Here is a 20,123-nt window from a genome sequence, read left to right on the forward strand (position 1 = left end):
TGCTCTATGAAAGAAAGAAGATGTTAAATTGGAGCCAAAGTAAATAAAGCGACTTACAGGAATCATGTTTGAGGCGTCTGACATCATCTGAGGTCTGCTACAGACTGGCTAAATAGACTGGTTGTACTGGGACACAGAGGCTAAGGAGTCTGGGTAGAGTGGGATGTTTTGATCCCGAAACATTTCGGCATCTAAAGCACTGGTTTGTGTTTAAATGGGTGCAGTCATCGTTCAGGCCCTCGATGACCTTTGACAGAGGATTACTGTCCTCATCATTTGCAGCACAGCTGCAAGAGTCAAAATTAGCCCTGAGTCTAACTGTGCTGCATCCACAATGTAGGAACACATTTGGCTCCTTGTCTGTTGCTGACTGTTCGGAGCTGTTTATGGTCTCACTGTCAGTGTGAATTCCAAGAAGAGGAAAAGAGCTTTGAGCAGAGAGATCGTGACAGAGGCGGCAGTCAAAGTCAGGAAGATTAAAGACTACGTGTACATGAAGATATGAGAGGCTCAGCGTCAGACACCAGTTAATGCAGTGGTGGGACTATCTTTGCTAACTTCCTGTCTCTTTCTGAGCCGTTAACTTGAAGCCTGCATTTCTTCTCATGCTGCAATGAGCTCACAAGCTGTGGTGAAGAGAGATAAGATGCCAACCGTCTGGCTTTGACCTGCTATTACCCAACACCAGACCTGCACAGACCACAACTGCTGTCTCCGGAGAAGGAAGAGCTCCAGCACTCAGCGCTACTACAGCATGTAGCTATGCTAGTTCAGGCACGGACATGCGCGACTACCCAGGCTTTCATAACTGCTTTGTTTTCACATTGGATTGTTGACAAAAATGGTGCAGCAGAAGCTTCAGCAGCTCATTTGACTGAAGGTACTGAGTTTGTCAACCAAAAACCCATTTTAAACTTATTTCCACTTCAAATCTCAATAATTTCAGATCAGTTCCATTGAGTCTGTGACTCAGAATGCAGAACCAACTTCAGTTATAAATATGCGTTTGAGACCCGCTGACTCCTCAGCCAGGGTGAACTGGTCCTCCTGCTGCTGACAGCAGCCCTCTGCTCCTGCTCTAGGGGAGACCAGGTCCAAACAGGTGTGTGTGACCAGGTGTGTGAGCTGAGTGTGTGTGAGCTATATGGATTGTGTGTCCTGTCTGGAGTGCATTCCTGCCTCTTGAGTGTTTCTCATCTCTCTGGATTATCAGTGTTGTGTCTTGTCAACATTGTTTCTACTGTAACTTGATGGATCTGATCACCGTCCAGGAGAACATTTGCTGCTGCAGCATCATAAAGCTGAACCAGTTGATCCCTTTGATAAAGCTTTATTTCACAGATCCCATGAACAAGAGGCAGCCAGGCTCCTACACATTTACACCAACTGTCTGTCCTCACAAGGCTCCTTATGTTAAATAACTCAAGACAAAAACAACAAACACACACAATGTTCAACTTAAAGTAACAATATTATACTGACGGCAATAATAACAACCATTGTCAAATAGTATGTCTTTTCATGATTTTATACTGTTTCTCTCTAAAACTTGTTAAATAGTCCTCTTAATGGTGCACCATCAACTCTTTTTGTGGTGTTCATTAAAATGTGACTCCTCTTGCAGCTCCTGACAGTGAAGAGAGAAACACCTTTAGATTCGACATTTCAGACTGTTTAAAATCTCCTCCAGGTCGTCCTGTGAGATGGAGGTGGCCGATGTGAATGCTGAGCAGTCTGTTTGGCACGCTGTCTTTAATAAGCTGCTGTGTGTGCTTTGAATCCCACAGCTGGAGATGAGATGGAAGGCGCGTCTCCTCATTAGAGTGGATCCTCACAGAACCTCTGCAGGAAGATCAGAAGAACGGGGGCGGAGGTGTCACTTTCCACAGCTTAACCTGCAGCCATTTTCCCCAGCTGCTACACACAGCGCCCCCTGCTGGGCGACGCAGCTCATTCAAGATTAGGCATAATTAAAACTTTAAAAATTTAAATGATCAATATCCGAGTTTTTCTTGATTATTTAACTCTGCATTCTTGTTAGTCAAAATCTGAATTTTTTCTTTCCCTCTAATCTGGCGTCCAACCGGCACGACGTACCTGCGACATGTTGAGGCTTCATGGCGCCTGTCTTCATCAGGAAGGGCTCTCCGGACTCGAATGTCAGGATTGGTTGAGTCTGTGCCGGGTTTCCGTGGATGATCTCCTTAAATTCAGCTTTCTCCCCATTGGCTGGGATGCCGTTCTGGTGGGCAGCGGGCTGGACGCCGTTGAGAAGAGGAGCAGGTCCAGTTTGTGAAGCTGCAGCAGAATTCAGCAGGTTTGCGGCTGCTGCAGGAGGAGCAGAAATCCTTCTGTCATATTGGAACTGCACGTTGCTGTATTACAGGATGAGACACTTACGTTGGCTGAGGGCTGCATCCTTCCCATTGACCTGTGGAGAAGCTTTGACCTCCTTCTGTGGATTCAAGGTATTAAAAACATTGATTTTTTATGAAAAACAACCGGTGAAGTGCTTCTTTTGTGTGATCACACCAACCTTTTCTCCTGCATCGCTTTTGCGAGTCCTCTTCATGATCTCCTCCAGGCGCTGCACAGACCAGACCAGTGAATTATGCTCATGTTAAAGCTGCTGACCTGCAGTGACGCTGTGACCTTCTCACCTTCTTCCTCTCCAGCCGCTCCTGCTCCTCCTTCTGGAAATGTTTCTCCCTCTCCAGCCGCTGGCGCTCAGCCTCCTCCCGGGCTTTAGCTTCGGCCTCGTCCCTCTGACAACAGGAATCATTCATGTTCTGACCTCACAGCTCTGATCTGAATATTGTCTTCAAAGACACTTTGTCACTTCTGTCTGTAAATGAATTTTTGTATCAAATGTTGATGATGCACGGGATCGGGCTCTAGTTGGAATAGGTGAACTGTGGTTAAGGTTAGTGGATCTGCACAGTGGATCACGTTAGCTGAACTAGACTTTTAAACAATTACTGAATCATTATTTCCACTTATATGTAAAACTGGAGACGAGTGAGAAATTTAAGAGTATTTCTGATACCTTTCTAATTATAATCAATAAACAATAGGTCAAAAATATATTATCATACAACCTACAGAGTCAGGAATAGGTAGCGTATGGATGCATAACGGTGTTTCTGGGGTCATTTAAGTCTTCTGTTCAAAGAGGCTTCAAACACCTCAAAACCGAAATGATGCGTTTGAGTCTACATGGTGATATCGGGTCACAACCAGCAGGGGGCAGCAGAAGCCCGACGCCTCAGGTTTAATCTGGATCACAACGTTCAGGGAACATTTCAAATTAGGCTCTCCATTCCATGTGAGAGGGTAACTCACGTGAGCGAAACTGAGCTACAAACGTGTGTGTGGAGCTGTCAGAGTGGAACAATGGTCCAGTTGCAGAGAAAAGATGGAAATAGTCTCAGCTGCTGGCTTCAAACACGACTATCAGGCCGCTGCCGAGGCGCCTGCCGTTCATCGGCATTATGGAGGTCACCAGCTGGCATCTGGGGCCTCTACACAAGCGTGAGGGGCATCATACACGACAGCATCACACTTTCTCTGGCCTTTAATCTGCCCAGATATCAGCCAGTCTGGGTGAGTGGGGGGGTGTCCGAACGAGGCCTGATGTTGGTAAACCCCCCACTGGTGGCTCAGGCATCCCATGTCCATCAATGCCCCAGGCGGTAAATGAGCTTACAGCATGTGTGCTTAATGGAAATGATACAGCGTTTACGGCTCAGTTACAGGGTTTGGGGTTTTCCTGCAGGGGATTTATCAGATGCTAATGTGCCACGGATCAAGTTGTTGATTACAATTCTCTAATGTCATTTTCTAAACCATCCAAAGTGTAGATCAGACCCTCCTCTAGTTACAGTTTCAACCCTGATGGTGATTATCATTATTAATACTAAAGAACATTTCAGCCTTATTAAAGCCCGGCTGGGACGGTCGAATCATGTCTACGAGCTCCGGGAGCTGACCTGTCTCTGCAGTCTCTGGTTCTCCTCCTGCTCGGCTCTGGCTCTCTCCATCTCCTCCTTCTCCTCCCTCACACGCTGCTGCTCGGCCATGAATCGAGCCTCTTCCTCTCTGCGTTTCCTCTCCTCCACCTCGCGGGCCATGGCCTCCTCTCGCAGGATCCTGCAGGGAGACATGAGGTCCTGAATGGAGCAACAACTCAAACATGACATCCATTCTGCTAATTTACTCTTTACCAACTCCTCTTTTGGTTCAGAGTGGCAGAAAGTGTCAACCTTTATATTCACACTGTCTCACTGATCTATTTTTAATCAAGTATTGTTTCTTCTGCTGGTACCATTGTAGAACAGCAGGCTACATCGTGTAACGGTCTGTTTATGTTATTTGTTGCTGTCCCGGGCTGTAATGAACCATCAGGCCGGTTGTTTTGGGACCAGCTCTGACCTGTTCCTGTGCTCCTGCTCCAGCCGCTCCTGCTCCTCTCTCTCCCGCTGTTCCCGGGCTTGTTTGCGTTTCTCCGCCAGCACTCGGGCTGCCTCCTCGGGGTCGTTGGTGCCGGCCGACGGCCTGCCGGCAGAGGGGGAAGGCGCTGTGGAAGGAGTCAGGGTAGCCGCCACAGGGGCTGCGGCAGGAGGAGCGGCCGCCTCCATGACTGGAACAGCTGGGGAGGCAACTGTGACTGGGTTGGGGGAGGGAGGGGTAGGTGGTCCAGTGGACACCACGATGGCAGGAACAGTGCTGCAGCCTGGGAGACACACAGTCACATGAGGAAAACTAAAACATGATAGGTTTTTACATGGGGAGGCTCAGACACTCACTCTTTTTGTCCTCCTGGCTGGGGGGCTGCTGGAGTTCCTGATCTTTATCAATGGAGACCACAGCGGGTGTCTGGGGCTGAACCCTGACAGGTGTTTGGGCTCGCTTCGGTCTGGTCTTGGTACCAGGTGGGGTCTTTTTGCCTGAGGGGGTTTTGGAGGCCACTGCAGGCACCAGGGGGGACAACGGCCGGCTTTTAGGGGCGGCAGGGGATGGTGGTCTGTTTTTGGGTTTAGGAGTGCTGTTGAGAAGAAGAGAGGTGAGATAAGAGATGGTTTCAAAGCAGGTTTTGACTGGCTGTGGGGGGGGGGGGGGGGGGGGGGATGAGGCCTGCATCAGGCAGGAAATCCCCCGACTGTCTGAGTCCAGCAGGGTGGCTTTTAATAGTTGGATCACAGCACCTGCAACCATCTGTCAGACATGAACCTGTTCCAGGATGACGATAAGATGCTCCCACTCTCCTTTACATGAATGAACTCCTGCTTTCACACATTCTCAGGCTGGAACAGGAGAACAGAAGCAGTCCGAGGTACCTGGTCTCCGGTCTGGATCTCTGCACTGTGGTGGTGGGCGACATCGTGTGTCTCTTCTTCTTTACTGTGTCTTTTGTCAGAGCGTTTTTCTCTTTTTCGTTCTCCCTCTCCTTGTCTTTCTTCTCCTTTTTCTTTTTGTCCACCTTTAAAGAAGACACGAGAGCAGCCGATCACGACCACATGCCCGACCTGGCTCGGTCTAACTGCAGTGTTTAAAGAAATGATTCGTTTTGTTCCACATGAGCTCTGCCTTCTCCTGGATGGATGGACACACACTGAGCGACCACATAAAAACAATAAGCCCCTCAGGACCATTAAGGGTCCCCTAATGAGCCTGGTGAACATACCGGTGTGGAGTTCCGTCTGCGCTGGCGCTGGGTGATGTCTGGCGTGCTGGCAGAGGACAGTCTCCAGCGCTCTGCAGGGTTCTGGCTGGAGTGGTGATGGGAGCAGGCGTTGAGCGGGCTGACGGAGGCTGAACGGGAGCAGTGGTGAGAGTCTGAGTGACACATACAGTGGAGCGTGGCGGCAGGGCCAAGGTCAGGGCCCCGACACACACACACACACACACACATGCAGGGTTAGGGTCAAAACAAACACCCCTGGTAGGCCTAACATTAAACATTAACTAACATTAAATTACTAATATCATTAACATTCACGTATTCATGCACACAACAGGAAACAGCAGGGCATTGTGGGTAGACGGCCGTCTCAGACTCACGAGAGTCACTGTTGTTGAGCAGGGTGGCGGCGCTGCGACTGCGGGCCAGGAAGGACAGTGTTGGTGTCATGAGACGCTCCACGATGCGGCTCTCCCACGGGCTGAGACGCAGGCTGCGGGCTGACACAAGAGAGCGCCGTCAATGAATCAGGACCATATGACAAAAAACAAAGAGGCGGAGCCAAGAAATCCCATTTGTCACTAACAGAATAGACTGGTTTGTTTTTCCGGCTCCCCTTTGGTCAGTGTGAAAATAAAGACGCACAATGTTGGTTCAAATTTGGGCAGATGAGTAAAATATCCCTTTATGTGAAAATGGAAGTAATATGTGAACAAGCTAAGATGATGTCACATCTTTGTAAGAGTGAATGACTTGATTGAAGATGGAGGTTTGTCTGCTCCTGTACTGATTATAACCACAGAAATGATGATTCTAGTGATTCTCCTGCCAGGAGACACCTTCAGACTCAAACATACACAGAGAATTTGTGTAGGAAGAATGGCTGAAACATACATGGAACATGACCAGGAGGTATTAGATATAGGCCACACAGGAACAGACCCGTGTTAATGGTTATTACTTACCCCAACATATCACACCATAAAGTGAGTGTGGCTGTTAGATCAAACTGTCTCACAGCCAATCAAGAGTGCGTCCGCCGACCCGAGAGGCAGCAGCACGCTGACGTGGCGCGAGTTACGATGCGACCTCGACACTATAATTTTATATTAGCATGGAGCCAATTCAGCCTTTTTGATGTCCTGTAGTTTAAACACACGTCACAGGTTTGTGTGTAATCTGAGGTTGATTACATGAAAGGATAATTTCACTCTCACAGTGTGTAAATATCAATGTTAGCTGAGCGCCAATCATTTACCAGTACAGGTGTTGGCCAGTTCTGACCCCAAATGGCTTCAAATGCAGCTCAAAGTCGGGCTGGTTTCTGGTTTCAGCCCTTATTTTGAGGTTGAAGTGTCAGGTTGCTGGTAAATAGGTACTGTATATAGGTGCTGGTAAAAAAATGCTGGACAGCTAATCTAGACAGAGCTGCAGTGTTGCTGTAGCTAAAACTTCTGCTGAAATCAGCTGAAAAAAGCCCAACGACCAGGGACAGAAACATACAGATGGCCCCTGAACGCACCACCTACTCATGATCTATGACAGACAGTCCTGCTTCTGCATATTTCCTGGATCTTTAAGTGGAAACTTTAACTGAGCACATGCTGTAGGTAGATGGATTGTGACTGGTTAGGCTGTTCTCTCCATCTAGTCGGTATCTCTGGACTGACACATGAGAAACACATGATGGTGCAATCAAGTCTGAGCCTGGTTTAATATGAAACCTAGAGATAAGAATGACCTTCCTTACGTAACAGCAACAGTCACCGCTGCCGCACGTCGGCAAAATCATTTCAATGACGTGTTTTATGACCAGCGGGAATTGCCACTACCTCCTGTTGCTAGGCAACAGTCCCTTTCTCTCCCTGTTTCTGCTTCCAGTGGAGTAAGAGGAGACTGAGCTGGTACCTGCTGATCCATCGATGTCCCACCACAGTGTTACTGGTGGACTGGTGCAGACACAAACATCTGCTTCAGCAGGATTCTGATCGGACTGTGAAGCTGCTCTGTGGTGACAGCAGAGCCAGAACTGGCGTGACGAACCTGAGGCGGCCGCAATGTTGCCTGTGTGGCAGCTGACGAAACAGGCGGATGAAATGAGTCCGATATGATGGCTTAATTAAGATGCTCCACACAGCAGCACATGCTGTTGCTATGGAAACAGCATCGAATGTTTTTGGTTTATATGCAGACTTTTGGTAAAGCATTATTTGAGCAAGTTCTACCAAAAGAAAACGATCAATTTTAACATGTTTATGTAGTTAGTATTATGTTCCAAAGAGGATTTTCATGTCTTTTCACTGCATCAAATTCAACCCAGGCTGCCCAGCTACATGTTTCATCTCTATGGAAACTAAAGAGGATGTCTTCACCCAACACAACCCATGAACCAACATAAAACATGTGATCTGCTGGACTCCCACCACAACAACGACACACCACCACCAACAGTAACGTGGAGCGGGACAACCAAGGGGGTGCTGTGATGTAAACGTTCAAACCTATAGAACACACCAACATATAGCACATAGAAAATGACTCAGTGATGTCGATGTAAAAACGGGAGATTAATCAAAAATGCAGAGGAAACCCAAAATCAAGGACAACCACCAAGTGAAATAAAAAAAAAAAACCCACGATGCAAATGAGACCGAGCGAGAGCGACAAGAGCGGGGAGACGGTGGTAATGACCAGTCACCAGGCACAGGCAGACAGGCAGGCCACCAGAAACCACAATCATAAGAAAAGAAGAAAACCAAAAACCAGATCGGGGGGTAAAGGCGAGCGGGGAGGTGGAGCGGGATGAGGAGGGAGGGAGGAAGGGAGGCCTGCGGGACACTAACGCCGGCTCGTCCTTACTTCTGCTGGGCGAGTTCCAGAGCGTAGCAGAGGACTTGGACAGCCTGTTGTTTATGACAGGCTCCACCTGTCTGGGCAAGTTGACCGTGGAGGCCGAGCATCTGCCTGCACCGGAGAGAACGCAACACACAACAGCTATTCACCACTGAGGACTGAGCTGACCCCCCCGTCTGGGTCCGAAGAAGAGGCCGAGATTCGCCACCGTCTGCGGTCAAACGGGTCTTTCCTTCACTTTTAGGAGGAGTTTCATCTGAATTCAAACTTGAGGGACACGGGAGGGACATGGGAGGAAGGTGTGGGAAGGTTCTGGCCCGTTTTCTACAAATTAGCACATTCGCCGTGTTTTCACACTCATTCCTGAACTTTTACACTTTGAAGAGGGAACCAGACCTCAGTGTCACAGGTCTGGACGAAGCTGGAGACCACATGACTGAGGAGGGCAAGCGTCCCCCAACGGTGGACAGTTTATGGTAATTAGGATCACGTTTAGGTTTGTGACAATGGCTGCCACAATAACTGGCACAGATTCTCTGAGGTAATGGACAGAGGAAGTGGTGTCCCTCTGGTGTCCACGCCCTCAGGACAGGATGAGCCCCGTGCACATCATTTACAGAACTGAGTCAGTTGGACACTCTGTCAGGTGTGGCTGGAGAACCAGCTAGTTCATTCCTCTCCACGAGTTTGGCTGGAAGGAGACTTACTTTCTCTGCGAGAGGTCTGGTTGAGTCCGCCTGCCCAGGACCATCTCTGCTGGCGAATCTCTGCCCACGTCTTCTTGGTCGACCTCTTGATGGCGGCCTCATAGCGCTCCTGGACAGTCACAACCAGGCATATTAACACCCATTAGAGATTCTTTGGTGAGTCAGTGCTAGCTTAGCATAGAGGCTACAAACAGCGGCTCTGGTTTGTTTAAGTCCTTGTTGTTTATTTCTGTGTTAATATGAATTATAATGCTGTTGTGCTTTTATTTTGAAGTTCCACCCCGGGAGTTTAGCTATGCTAAGCTAACGAGCAGATATGCAATCATAATGAAATTGAAAACTGTAATTATAATTAGGACCAACAAGAGGATTCTGATGCTTTTAATAAGAAGCTTCACTTGATGCCTTCATTCTTACATTCCTACTCAAAACCAGCTGATTTCTGGGACTGTGATTTGAGGTCCAGGTTTAGACGAGCTGTTTGGAGGTTCTGACCTTGTTCTTCTCCAATTTCTGCCTCTGCTTTTCCTCCAGCAGGGCTCGGCGTTTCTCGGCCTTCAGCCGCTGCTCCTCCAGCCTCCGCCTGCGGTCCTCCAGCTGGCTCTCCCTCAGACGCCGAGCCTTCTCCTCCTTCTCCAACCACTGCACCTTCTTCGCCGCTGTCGCCACAGACACACACATCAACACATTATCCACAAATCTTATAAGCGTGTTACATTAATTAATGGTTAAGTTATTAGAGGACGGTTGTCTAAAACGTCCATTCAACACCTAAATATCATCGGTATGATGTTCCTTGTCACTGGTAACCCGCCCGGCTGATTCTGCCTCATTCAATAACGTGCTGGTGGTAAAGAAGCCACTTGTTATCAGCTTCAAACACATGGAGCTGATTACAGAACAGTAAATACGCCGCAGAGTCCTGCTGCGGCGACACCAGCACACTCCTGGTTGTCCCAGTACACACAAGCTGCTGTGGCTCATTTATGGAGCAGCAATTAAACAGTCATCAGTCTCAAATGAAACTGTGCGTCACGGCAGCTGTGATGGTTCTATTCCGCACCAGGAAAATGCATCTGAGATCACGTTTATTCAGTTTACCAGCAGGAAGCAGTGCCGATATAAAGCTGCTCCTTCAGATGTAAAGATGTAAAAATAAATTTGCAGAACAATGTCAAGATGTTTCTAAGAAAAATGTGAAACATTCTTCTGCAGAGCACTATTTAAAAGCTGCATCCAGATCTTCAGGCATTAAAACATGAAAGATTCTGGGAGGTAAACTGACTTGACTTCAGATTTGTCCCCTCTAATAGTCTCAATTATGGCGTGTTTATCAAATACTTGATGATTTGTATTTTGCAACTTTCTGAACCAAGTGAGCACATTTAGAGTGGAGGGAGTAAAACCAGAGCAGGCCAGCGCCACAAAGACCTTGGAGCCATGAGGAGAATCCAGATTTATGAGGGCCTGAATGTGACATTAACAGTCAACCCTTCTTCTTTCTTCCAAAATAGGAAAAAAGCTGAAAGATGTCTGCAGTCGGAGCCTGACTCGTGCGTGCACGTTCTCTGGAGTGCACAGATTTAGCATTACCATTACCTGAATCACGGCTTACTGTAAGTACTAAACAATAATTTGTAAAAACAGTAATGAAGGAGCAACAACAGTGATTAGAGAGGCAGTGGTCAGAAAGCAGCTCAGACATTATTGATAAAAGGCCGTTACCCATTCACAGCTGACCACAACAGAGATGCTAATGAGAGCAGTAATTAACTCTGGTCTGTGTGAGAGGCCTCTTCAGGCTAATGGTGCTGGATTTGGGACACCAGTGGAAGGAAACACCGCTCAGATTGGAGGCTGCTAATCAGCTGGTTTAGCTAGTACCAAAGAATAAAGCTTCATTCTTCAGCCACAAACTTTGATTATGAGTATGGACGCGAGATGTGCACGCCGGATTTGAACTGCAGAAAAGTAAAACAGACACTTGAGACTGATGCTTGGTTCAGAATTTGCCCCAAGAGTGATGACAGCAGAAAAGCACAAGTTTCATTTATAGAGGGAGATGAAATGCATGAGCGGTGAGGACGAGCAGGAAGGAAATGATGGAAGTGAGAGGAATCGGCCACTGGTTTGGTTATTCCTGAGCTTCAGGAGCTCTGAGAAGGGTCCAGGAGGAACCCCTTACCTTGCAGCTGAGTTTGCTGTTCTGAAAGCCGTGCAAGGAGAAACAAGAGAGGTCAAAAACTGTCAGTGACATCACAGCGGCACAGGGCGGTTAATACAGAGGACATGCATCCATCGTCCATCCAACATCCATCCAACCGGTTAGTCAACCAAACAGGGAAGTCAAAACCGGTGGGTGTGAGAGATGATTCTCTACCGATATATCTGGCTCTTTCCTCCCGCCGCTCCTTTGCTAGTTTCTGTCGTTGTTCTGAGGTCATCGAATCTGCACAAGAAAAGGGTATTTCGTATAGAAAATGAGGAAAAACAAACAAAAAGGATTCACAAGATCATCTCGGGACTGAGCAGGAATCCTGGCAGTGATCCATCAGCCTGAGAACAAGGTCCTGACCCTGACCCTGACCCGTGACCCCCCAGGTGCTCCCCCAGCCCAACTTCTCTCTGCTACAGTATGATAAAGTCATGCCTCGCATTCTTAGCCAAGCACGGAGGGCTCTGCAGCAGCACAGGCCCATCTCCATGGCAACCTGCGATTTCTCCTTGCATGCCTGAGTTTTGTGCAGTGCTGTCAGCAGGAAACAGTCGTCAACACGAGGAGACACGACATCCATCTGAATCACGACTGATCCCCCTTTTCTTCCTTTCTTCTCCTGATTTAATAACTTCCCAGCATCCCCCTTGATTGAATATTTCTCTAAATGTGCAGCGAATGTCAGAATCTCTTGTAGGTTCCTGAATCACCACAGCAGCCTGATGGAGTTAGCCCTGAATGAACAAATGCTAAATTGACCGTTGAAGCTGTGGAAATATCAGTCCGAGTACCTTTCTTAGGCTGAGGGCTGCTGCTGGTTCCTGGGGTGGATGGACTGAAGTCTGTCTTGGTCTCTGTTTTGGGGCTGGAGTCCGTTTTAGGGGACAGGTCGTTGACGGCCGAGTCGTCTGAGGCCAGAGAATCCTTCAAACCTCGGTCTCCATCTGTCTCCAGCGGCAGAGCTGCAGGACACAAACACAGTTAATGAAGGCGTCACATCAATGTCGTGATCATTGTCGTGCTAACGCACATCCCGAGCTGTAACCTCACAACCTTCTCGGTCTGACAGCAGGATGTTCGACTGTTTCTGAGCTTTACTCAGAGACAGGTCTCAACCATCCCAGCAGGAACAGAGCAGTCCCACATTTGTGAGTCTATCCTGCAGGGGACAAGGACGTTCCTCAGAGGAAGGTCATTCAGGGGTCATTAAATAAATGGTACAAAGTAACCCCTAAAATCAATGTAAAGGGTAATGTTTGATCTGATTTTAATACACCAATCACTGAGGGAATCTCACGTTCTTCTCCATCTACTCATTATAAACACAAACCAGTTTCTCCTTCTGCTACTCTGAGTGGGAGACACTGGTTTGAGTCTTGAGTGAACCAGAGCTCAGACAGAGAATCAGAAGTGACCAAACTCAGCAGAACTGACTCACACAATAAAACAGGAAGTTCATCAGCTGATGTCTTTGCAGCTCTTTTAGCAACGTGTAATCAGAGATCTGTTGTTGTCAGAAGAACTTTTTTCTGCACTTTGGTGATGTACAAACGTCATTCAGCTGCACTGTGAAGCCTCTCGGGGCTACACCAGGCTAACATTAGCACCAATGAAGGCCCCGCATGGATCCGGTACTGAGGCCCGACTTCCTGACCTCTGATCCTTGCTGGGAGTAACAAAAAGGCAAAATAACATCCTGTTTTAATCCCCACCCTCGATCTGACGGCGCTGAGCTCAGCTAGCTCACAGGCTGTCACACTGGAGGAGCTGCAGTGGTGGACAGAGGACAAACACGGGGACAGTTGGTGCTCTTCTACAAGGACGTGTGGAGGGTGTGAAGAATTCATAGAGAGCTGGAGGACAAGGAGCAAGGAAACCAGCGCTGCAGGCTGTTTCTGGTAGAGATGAGGGGAGCGTGGGTCTGAAGAGATGAGAGGATGACAGACAAAGACGAGGTGCACAAACAATAACCCTAACCCTAACCCTAACCGGGGGGGTTCTGGACTGATAGGAGGAGGAGGGGGGTGAGAGACAGTAGGGTAGACGCTCCTAGATCACATATCACCACAGATCAACACTGAGCTCCTGCACAGCCATACAGCACAGATTCACGTATAGCAACACCAACGCAGGAATAACAGCAACAAAAGCTTCTACCTGATATTAGAATAAGGATTAGAACTAAAAAGAGGACTGGATTACTCCTCCCCACCACAGAACAGGACGGTCACTCCAAGAAGCCACAGTAGCACCACTGTTGGCGTTTTAAGGTAAAAAACAAGAAGAGTCAAACGAGTTAAACCCGATCTGGAAGCAAAGATGAGCAGGAGGAAAACCTGGAAAGGGAATTCTCTTGGAATTCTTTCTGCTCCCGACGAAGATGACTTTAATTCATGGATGTTTATGACTGGGTGGAGGCTGAAATGATCATGTTTAAATGTAGCTGCACATTAAAGAGCAAACAAGAGACCACAAAACAAGGAGCTTCAAAAGTTTCGCTCTCCCACACAAGCATATCATGATTTCAGAACCCAGAACGGGTCCAGAAACAGGAACCTGTTCTGGTTCTAGATGATATCCTGTTCAAGACTCTGGACCTGTTTTGATGTTGGACTGGATGTGTCTCCTCTTTCTTCTGGAGCTGAAGCTCAGTGGTGCTCCGTTATGATCTGTCTAGATCTATTACAGTACGTAATCATTCACGAGTCTCTCATGCGCGACAACAACACAACAGAACAACAAGTGCTTGCGTCATTCATGACATCATCCAGCCTGAGGACGTGCCCGCGACCACAGTAACACCGTCCGTCAAACTGAAACACCATCGGTGAAGCTTTGAACCTCCTCACAATCACGTCATGAGGTCAGAAAACAGTGTAAACACACCAATGAGCGGGTTTTAGTGCAGCGATCACCTTTCCTTCGTGTGCCAGGCCCCATTTAACCCAGAAACACAGATTCAGCATGATGCCCCCCCCAGAGCTGAGCCTTCTCAGGTTTCTGTGCCACTGTGGCAGACGTGGCTATTATAAATAGCACCGAGCACCATGCTGAGAATGTCGGCCATAAAAGGTTCTGGCTCCTGTCGAGGCGCCGTCAGATCTCCCTGAAGGGAGCAGAGTAAAAGTTAAAGACAATGCAGAAATGTGAGTTCGAAGGTTCAGAGGTGATATGATCAACTGACAACAACAACCTGCGTGAGGCAGATCAGCCTCTATAGTTTGGGTCTTGGATGTGGGTCAGGCCAACCTCAGGAATCCCTGGCATCCACGCTGCCTCGTGCACGTGTTTAAACAGCAAACGTGCGTGCATGGCTTGCATGTGCCAAGGAATCAGAGGCTTAGAATGCCGCACGGTGATGAGATTAAATACTCCGACAACAGGGAACGACACGATGGGATGGCTGTAAGGTCAAAGCTGAGAGTCAGAGAGAGGCAGAAAACTACAGAAAACTGCCTCTCACCCGCGTTTGAGATCGAGATTACTGTGGAGAAAAACTACAACGGCTCTGTCCACGCCCTCGGGAACGGCGGAGGAAGCCGAGGAAGGACATTCCTGGGAAAGCAAACGTCACAACACATGCTTCCATTTGAGATGAGTGAAGAGCTGAGGGACAACTGAGAAGAGTCAACGAACAAGGACCTGAAAAGTCTTTCTGAGTAGGGTTGTAATTAGATTAATGTCCCTCTGAGGCGAATAACTGCATCAAAAGATGAGTCCCAAACTCAGTCAAGCATGCTAGGAGCATGGCAGGACACCAAATGTCAACCAGAGAAGTTCTTCTATCCTCCAGCCACAGCAGCCAATTGGAATCTTTCATTAGCCCGTGAAAGGTCAGGCAGCAGCTGAGTTTGCGACGGGCTCCAGGTTGCAGCGACAACACGTACAGCTGTCAGCAGAAGCAGCTATTGGTTACACAGCACTAACCAGGGCTGGTTAACCACTAACCACAGAAAGCCTTCAAATAAATGGCTAAAATAGTCCATCATCACTTTTAATGGTCCTCAGAGTGGCTGCAGCAGCAGAAGAAGAGAAGGTCTCATACAGAGAACACCAAAAGGACAGACAGGAAGTGAAGACAATGCCATGACAAGGCCATGACCTCCTCCTCATCCTCTCAGGGCTGATTCTGGCACATGTGCAAGCAGGAGGGGGTCTCTGCAGCCCCCAGGCCCTGCTCAGGTGGTACAGCCAGTATCTGCTGCTGAACAGAGCTGTTGCCTGGTGTCTCAGAGGCTGGTGGAGACTCGACATTGACCAAAGCACCACAGGAGGCTGACCAGACGTAGGTGGCAACGATGGATGTGCGCTAAAGAAGCTAACTGCGTTTCTGGCCGCTCAGCTGGCGATGCAGCACTATTTAGTTTAGTATCAGCTTAAAATGCTCTTATTTAACTGGGACTAGGTGTTTTCCTGGAGCAATGGTGAGAGACAGAAACAGGATGTTACTCAAGGCCAAACATCTTCACAATTCTCCAGACGCTTTTAACCACAAAGTGTTACCGAGTCACATAGAGAGGCAGGAATGAATCATGCACAGACCATCACTTTCCCTCTCCATCACAGCTAAAAATAAGGCCAAAGGTTACGCAGACAAAACCTCAATTTATTGTCATTTGAATTTCAAATGAGAAATATAGATCACACAATGGTCGTCCCCACAAGTTGTGTCTTTTTAATCCAGTGACATCATTATAGATGTCATCACTAACCAATCTGGCCAGCAATCACTCAGCCAACCAACTAGCTAGCATCAACATTAACTATCATTATGGAGCCTCTGACAGAGAGCAGCTGACGCAGGACTCACTGGTGTTGGACCCCTAAAGTGGGACATAACCGATGTGGTGCTGCCGCAGCTTTAATATGGGCTCAGGTCCGGTTTCAGCCTGGACCAGCAACCAGTGGTGACGCAGCAGAAGTTCCCGAATGTCTCCAACCGATCCAATAATAGGGGTAAATACAAAAGTCAAAGCCTCCAATCAGCTGATTTGGGTATTCTGTAAGCGTACGGTAAAAAAATAAGCTTCTTCAAGTCTATTGATGGTTGATAACACGCTGCTGAGTGACTGGACTGTTGTTCAGCTGATGATTCAGAGGAAGAAGCAGAAAACTACTGAAACAGAAAGAGAGAAACAGAAACATCTGACACATCAGCCTGTCCCAAGTGTGTCTGTATTATGTGTGACTGTGTCTTATTGTTTGATTACAAAATAGAGAATGAAAGGTCACATCTCTCTGTCAGGACGTAGGTGAAGATTAATATCTTATATACAATATAAATACCAAAAACATCCCAAACTCAAGCCTACTTTCCTCTCACAAGTCCTTTATTGCTAATTTTGCTGAGTCCTTCAGTGAAAGTTTGGAGTTTTAAGTGGTTGGAGTAGAAATGGGAAGGCATATTTTGGTAGAGATGAGACGGTCACGCCTGATTCTCTTCCTGCTCTCCTCCACCGTCACACGTGTGCAGGTGTTGCTATGGTGACGCGAATCTATAAAATGCGAAATGACACTTCCTTTTGTGGCTAGACTCCGTCTCACGCCGTTTCCTAACAGGATTACTTAGCAAACTGGATTATTAATATCCACCGCGCGTTCATGACTCTTTGCTTTTGTGAGCGCCAGATGTGGAGGGAAACATGACTAATGTGAGGATAAGCTGTGAGGACGCTTCATCCTTCTCCTGCTCACACTTGAGCGGAGGAATACAGCACTTCCTGTCTTCTGCCATGCAGGCGGGGAGGAGGACTGGGAACTAGTTTCTGCTCGCACAGACCGCTGACGTGGACTGTTGCTGGACGACCACACTCTTCCTCAACGATTGACGATGTCATCCTTCCATAATCTGCTCATTCTGCCTTTCTGAAGCCAGCTGGAACCCCTGCTGAGCCTCAACGCAGTGAGCATCGTCAGGGGAAACAGAGCTTTGAGCTCTTGCTCCTCAAGGAGAGAAACAGATTTCAAACCCTGCCGACTATATATGACAGGAAGGTTGTTGTATTCTACAGAGAGGACGCTGGAGGATGAGGTGGCAGAAGGTTCCTGTGCAGTCATCGACATTCTGACCCAGCTGCGATCTTGATTATGAGTCAAGAAGATAACGTCAGCGTGGCCCGGGTCCATGTCTCATGATCACTTCCACAGAGGAGCATTATGGATGCCAAAGTGAGACGCCGTGAGGGCGGAAAAGTTGCTACAATGACGCCGCAGATAGCAGGAGGATAGCCAGAGAGAATGTAGAGCAGAGGATCTGCACAAACGCTGCATTGTTCCTGCGGTGGGGCCACTCCTGCTGGGAGCTGGCTGCAAACACAGATTTGTTTTTCAGACGAAGTCTGATGGAGGTTTGACAGAAATTAAAAAGGGAAGCTGTGTTTTCACCAAAACATGCGCCTGTGGATGTGAAACAGGCATAAAAGAAGAATTAAAGACACACCACTCGGATTAAAGTGGTGTAATGGTGCCATTTCACTGGTTTCAATGGGTGTGAGGGATGACAGCAGAGATGAGGTCATGTGTGTGTGTGATTGTGTGTGTAGGGATTTAAATGGACCTCATACATGCATTAGGGCTAAAGCTAAAGGTCTGTGAACCTCAGACCTGAATACATCACTTTGATATGGGATTATCTCACAGCTCCACACCCAGACGTACGTCCACGGCTCTCCTGGGTTATTCTGTGTTTCCCCTTCAGAAGGAGACTCCCAGTTCTCCCAGTGAGAGTCAAAGAATGCAGCCGTTTATCTAACACTCCCGCAGCCGAGCGCTCCTCAGAACGTCACATGTTGATCAACCCACGCAGCTCTTTATGCAAGATCGCTTCGTCTAGAGACGACTCGAAAACAAATGATAAATACGTTGGAATAAATCACATTTTAGTGCAAAAATCCAAAGATCATGCTCAATATTCAAGTGATTTTTTTTAAAGCAGCTGGCATCATTCATGCTGGATTAAACAAGGTGAATTACACTGATGAAATATGTGAAGAGATCCTTAAAACAAACAACAGCTTTGCATGTAAAGAACATTTTCTTTGTAGTCTTTGCTTTTTTGTGAATGTGTGTGTGTGTGTGGGGGGGGGGGGGGGGGGGGGGGGTGATGGTCACCTTCTACTGATGTGCAGGTCAAGGTGAGATGAGTGGATTCTGTTATAATGGGTCTACAAGCCTGTTAGGACACCAGCAGTGTGATCTGTGATCAGAATGAGCGATGAGGAGGGAGCGCGGCCACTGTAGCTCACATCTTACATTACTGATGCATTATTAAGGATTTCCACCCACTGTAATCTGGGCCAGTAGAGCAGATACAGTCAGGCTGGGCTGCATCTGCTGCTGAAGTACTCTTAAGCAAGGCCTGCAGCCATCAGAAGGGATCTGACTGAGGGCTGCATATGTGAGCCATTTTTCACTCCCTGCACCTCTGACGTGTTTGGTAATGGAGACCAGAGCTCAGTGCAGCATTTCCAGGGTGTCCGCCGGTTAGAACCCGCAACCCTGCATCGAACAGCCTGACAAATAGCCTGAATTCATCTGTCAGTAAAGCTGAGAGGAGCTTCAGTAACAGGACGTACAGACTTTGAATCAGTGACATCATTATTGAATCACATGAGGAGAAAATAAGCATTTATGAGCAGCACCAACACCCTCCTGCTCACACCTCTGGTCCACCTACGCGGTTCTTCTGACCTAGTTCGGTTGTTATAACTGCGGGTTACTCACATTTGTCCGTCAGGGTCAGCTTCTCCTCGAATTCATGCCCAAGCGCTTTATAATCCATTGTTTCCATTCAGGCAGATCCCAGTCCTTTCCCAGTTGCTGTCATTCCTCTGAGGCGCCCAAGTACAGGAGATGAAACTCCCAAACACGCCCTGTTAAATCCAACCAGAAGAGAAGAAAACTGGTCCTTTTGAGAAGGCTGGAAAAATGTTGGGGGGAAAAAGGGAGATAGAGAGAGAGAGAAATAAAACTTAAGCTGCCTGTTCTGTACTGGATTCCAGACAATCCACTTTAGTGGGTCTTCAGAGGAAAATTTCCAGTGCGGTAATGAAAAAATCTCCGGCGATCTCTGAGAGAACTGCAGTCATGCTCGAAGGAATGGGAACCACTTCCGGTCAGACACTTCAGTATAAAACACCCTTCTCCTTTACCAGACTATTCGAATGCGCTTTCTATATACTCTAATATCAATAGTTCGAGTATCAAATCAGGGGTATCTATGCACTAAGTTGGTATTGTGGCTTTCCTTTTGAAACGTTGCTAACGCGTGGAAAGGCCCATGTATTTGTACACGTAAATGGAATGTTTTAGATTTTAATAGAAAGTCAAAGGTACCGGACTTCCGGTTCCAGTCTCCTTCTTCCTCCTGCAGATTTGACGCCGCTGACTGCGGAGAAAAACCGCATGCTAGCAGTCTGGACGGTACCAACTGGTTACCGAGGGAAGAAGTTCACTCAAACGTCACAGAATAAGACGAATTACCCAACTGACTGACACTGACGAATTAATTATTGTTTTAGTGTAAACCCGTTCCGGTTAGCTCGAACAGTATTAAAGAACATAAAGGCGTCGTCTTCTTTAGACAGGTCTGTGGTTCGGTCCATCTGAAGCAGAGCTCCAGCTGCTAAACTACACCTGAAATCACTGCAAGATTAAACAGGAAAATCAG

General features: G+C 47.7%; 1 protein-coding gene across 8 annotated transcripts; it reads right to left on the reverse strand.

Annotated features, from left to right (window-relative positions):
• Positions 1-1,314: 1,314 nt before the first annotated feature.
• Positions 1,315-19,541, reverse strand: map7d1b (MAP7 domain containing 1b). 8 transcript variants are annotated; one of them, XM_029845034.1, is made up of 19 exons: positions 19,435-19,456; positions 19,178-19,326; positions 12,247-12,417; positions 11,621-11,689; positions 11,426-11,446; positions 9,736-9,899; positions 9,241-9,349; positions 8,540-8,644; positions 6,061-6,180; positions 5,684-5,835; positions 5,337-5,479; positions 4,806-5,044; positions 4,432-4,732; positions 3,990-4,149; positions 2,661-2,765; positions 2,537-2,587; positions 2,401-2,455; positions 2,098-2,328; positions 1,315-1,842 (listed from the first exon to the last, which is right to left on the reverse strand). In XM_029845034.1, the coding sequence occupies exons 2-19, from the start codon at positions 19,242-19,244 to the stop codon at positions 1,832-1,834; spliced, it is 2,274 nt and encodes a 757-aa protein (XP_029700894.1). In that variant the 5' UTR covers positions 19,245-19,326; positions 19,435-19,456; the 3' UTR covers positions 1,315-1,831. The 8 variants fall into 8 exon arrangements, with proteins under 8 accessions (XP_029700894.1, XP_011607603.2, XP_011607601.2 ...); XM_011609301.2 differs by having other exon boundaries at positions 5,684-5,811; positions 19,178-19,541; XM_011609299.2 differs by having other exon boundaries at positions 19,178-19,541.
• Between the last annotated feature and the right edge of the window lie 582 nt (positions 19,542-20,123).

This window comes from Takifugu rubripes, chromosome 12 (assembly GCF_901000725.2).
Source record: "Takifugu rubripes chromosome 12, fTakRub1.2, whole genome shotgun sequence".
NCBI classification, from domain to species: Eukaryota; Metazoa; Chordata; class Actinopteri; order Tetraodontiformes; family Tetraodontidae; genus Takifugu; species Takifugu rubripes.

Bases quoted from the DNA above. Each gene is read 5' to 3' on its own strand.
- map7d1b (XM_011609299.2), bottom strand. From the start codon at position 19,244: ATGGAAACAATGGATTATAAAGCGCTTGGGCATGAATTCGAGGAGAAG. The intron at 4,150-4,431 runs GTCAGAGCTGGT...GTCTCCCTGCAG, and splicing joins GAGCAGGAGCACAGGAACAG to GATCCTGCGAGAGGAGGCCA. The intron at 2,456-2,536 runs GTTGGTGTGATC...TTGAATCCACAG, and splicing joins AAAGCGATGCAGGAGAAAAG to AAGGAGGTCAAAGCTTCTCC.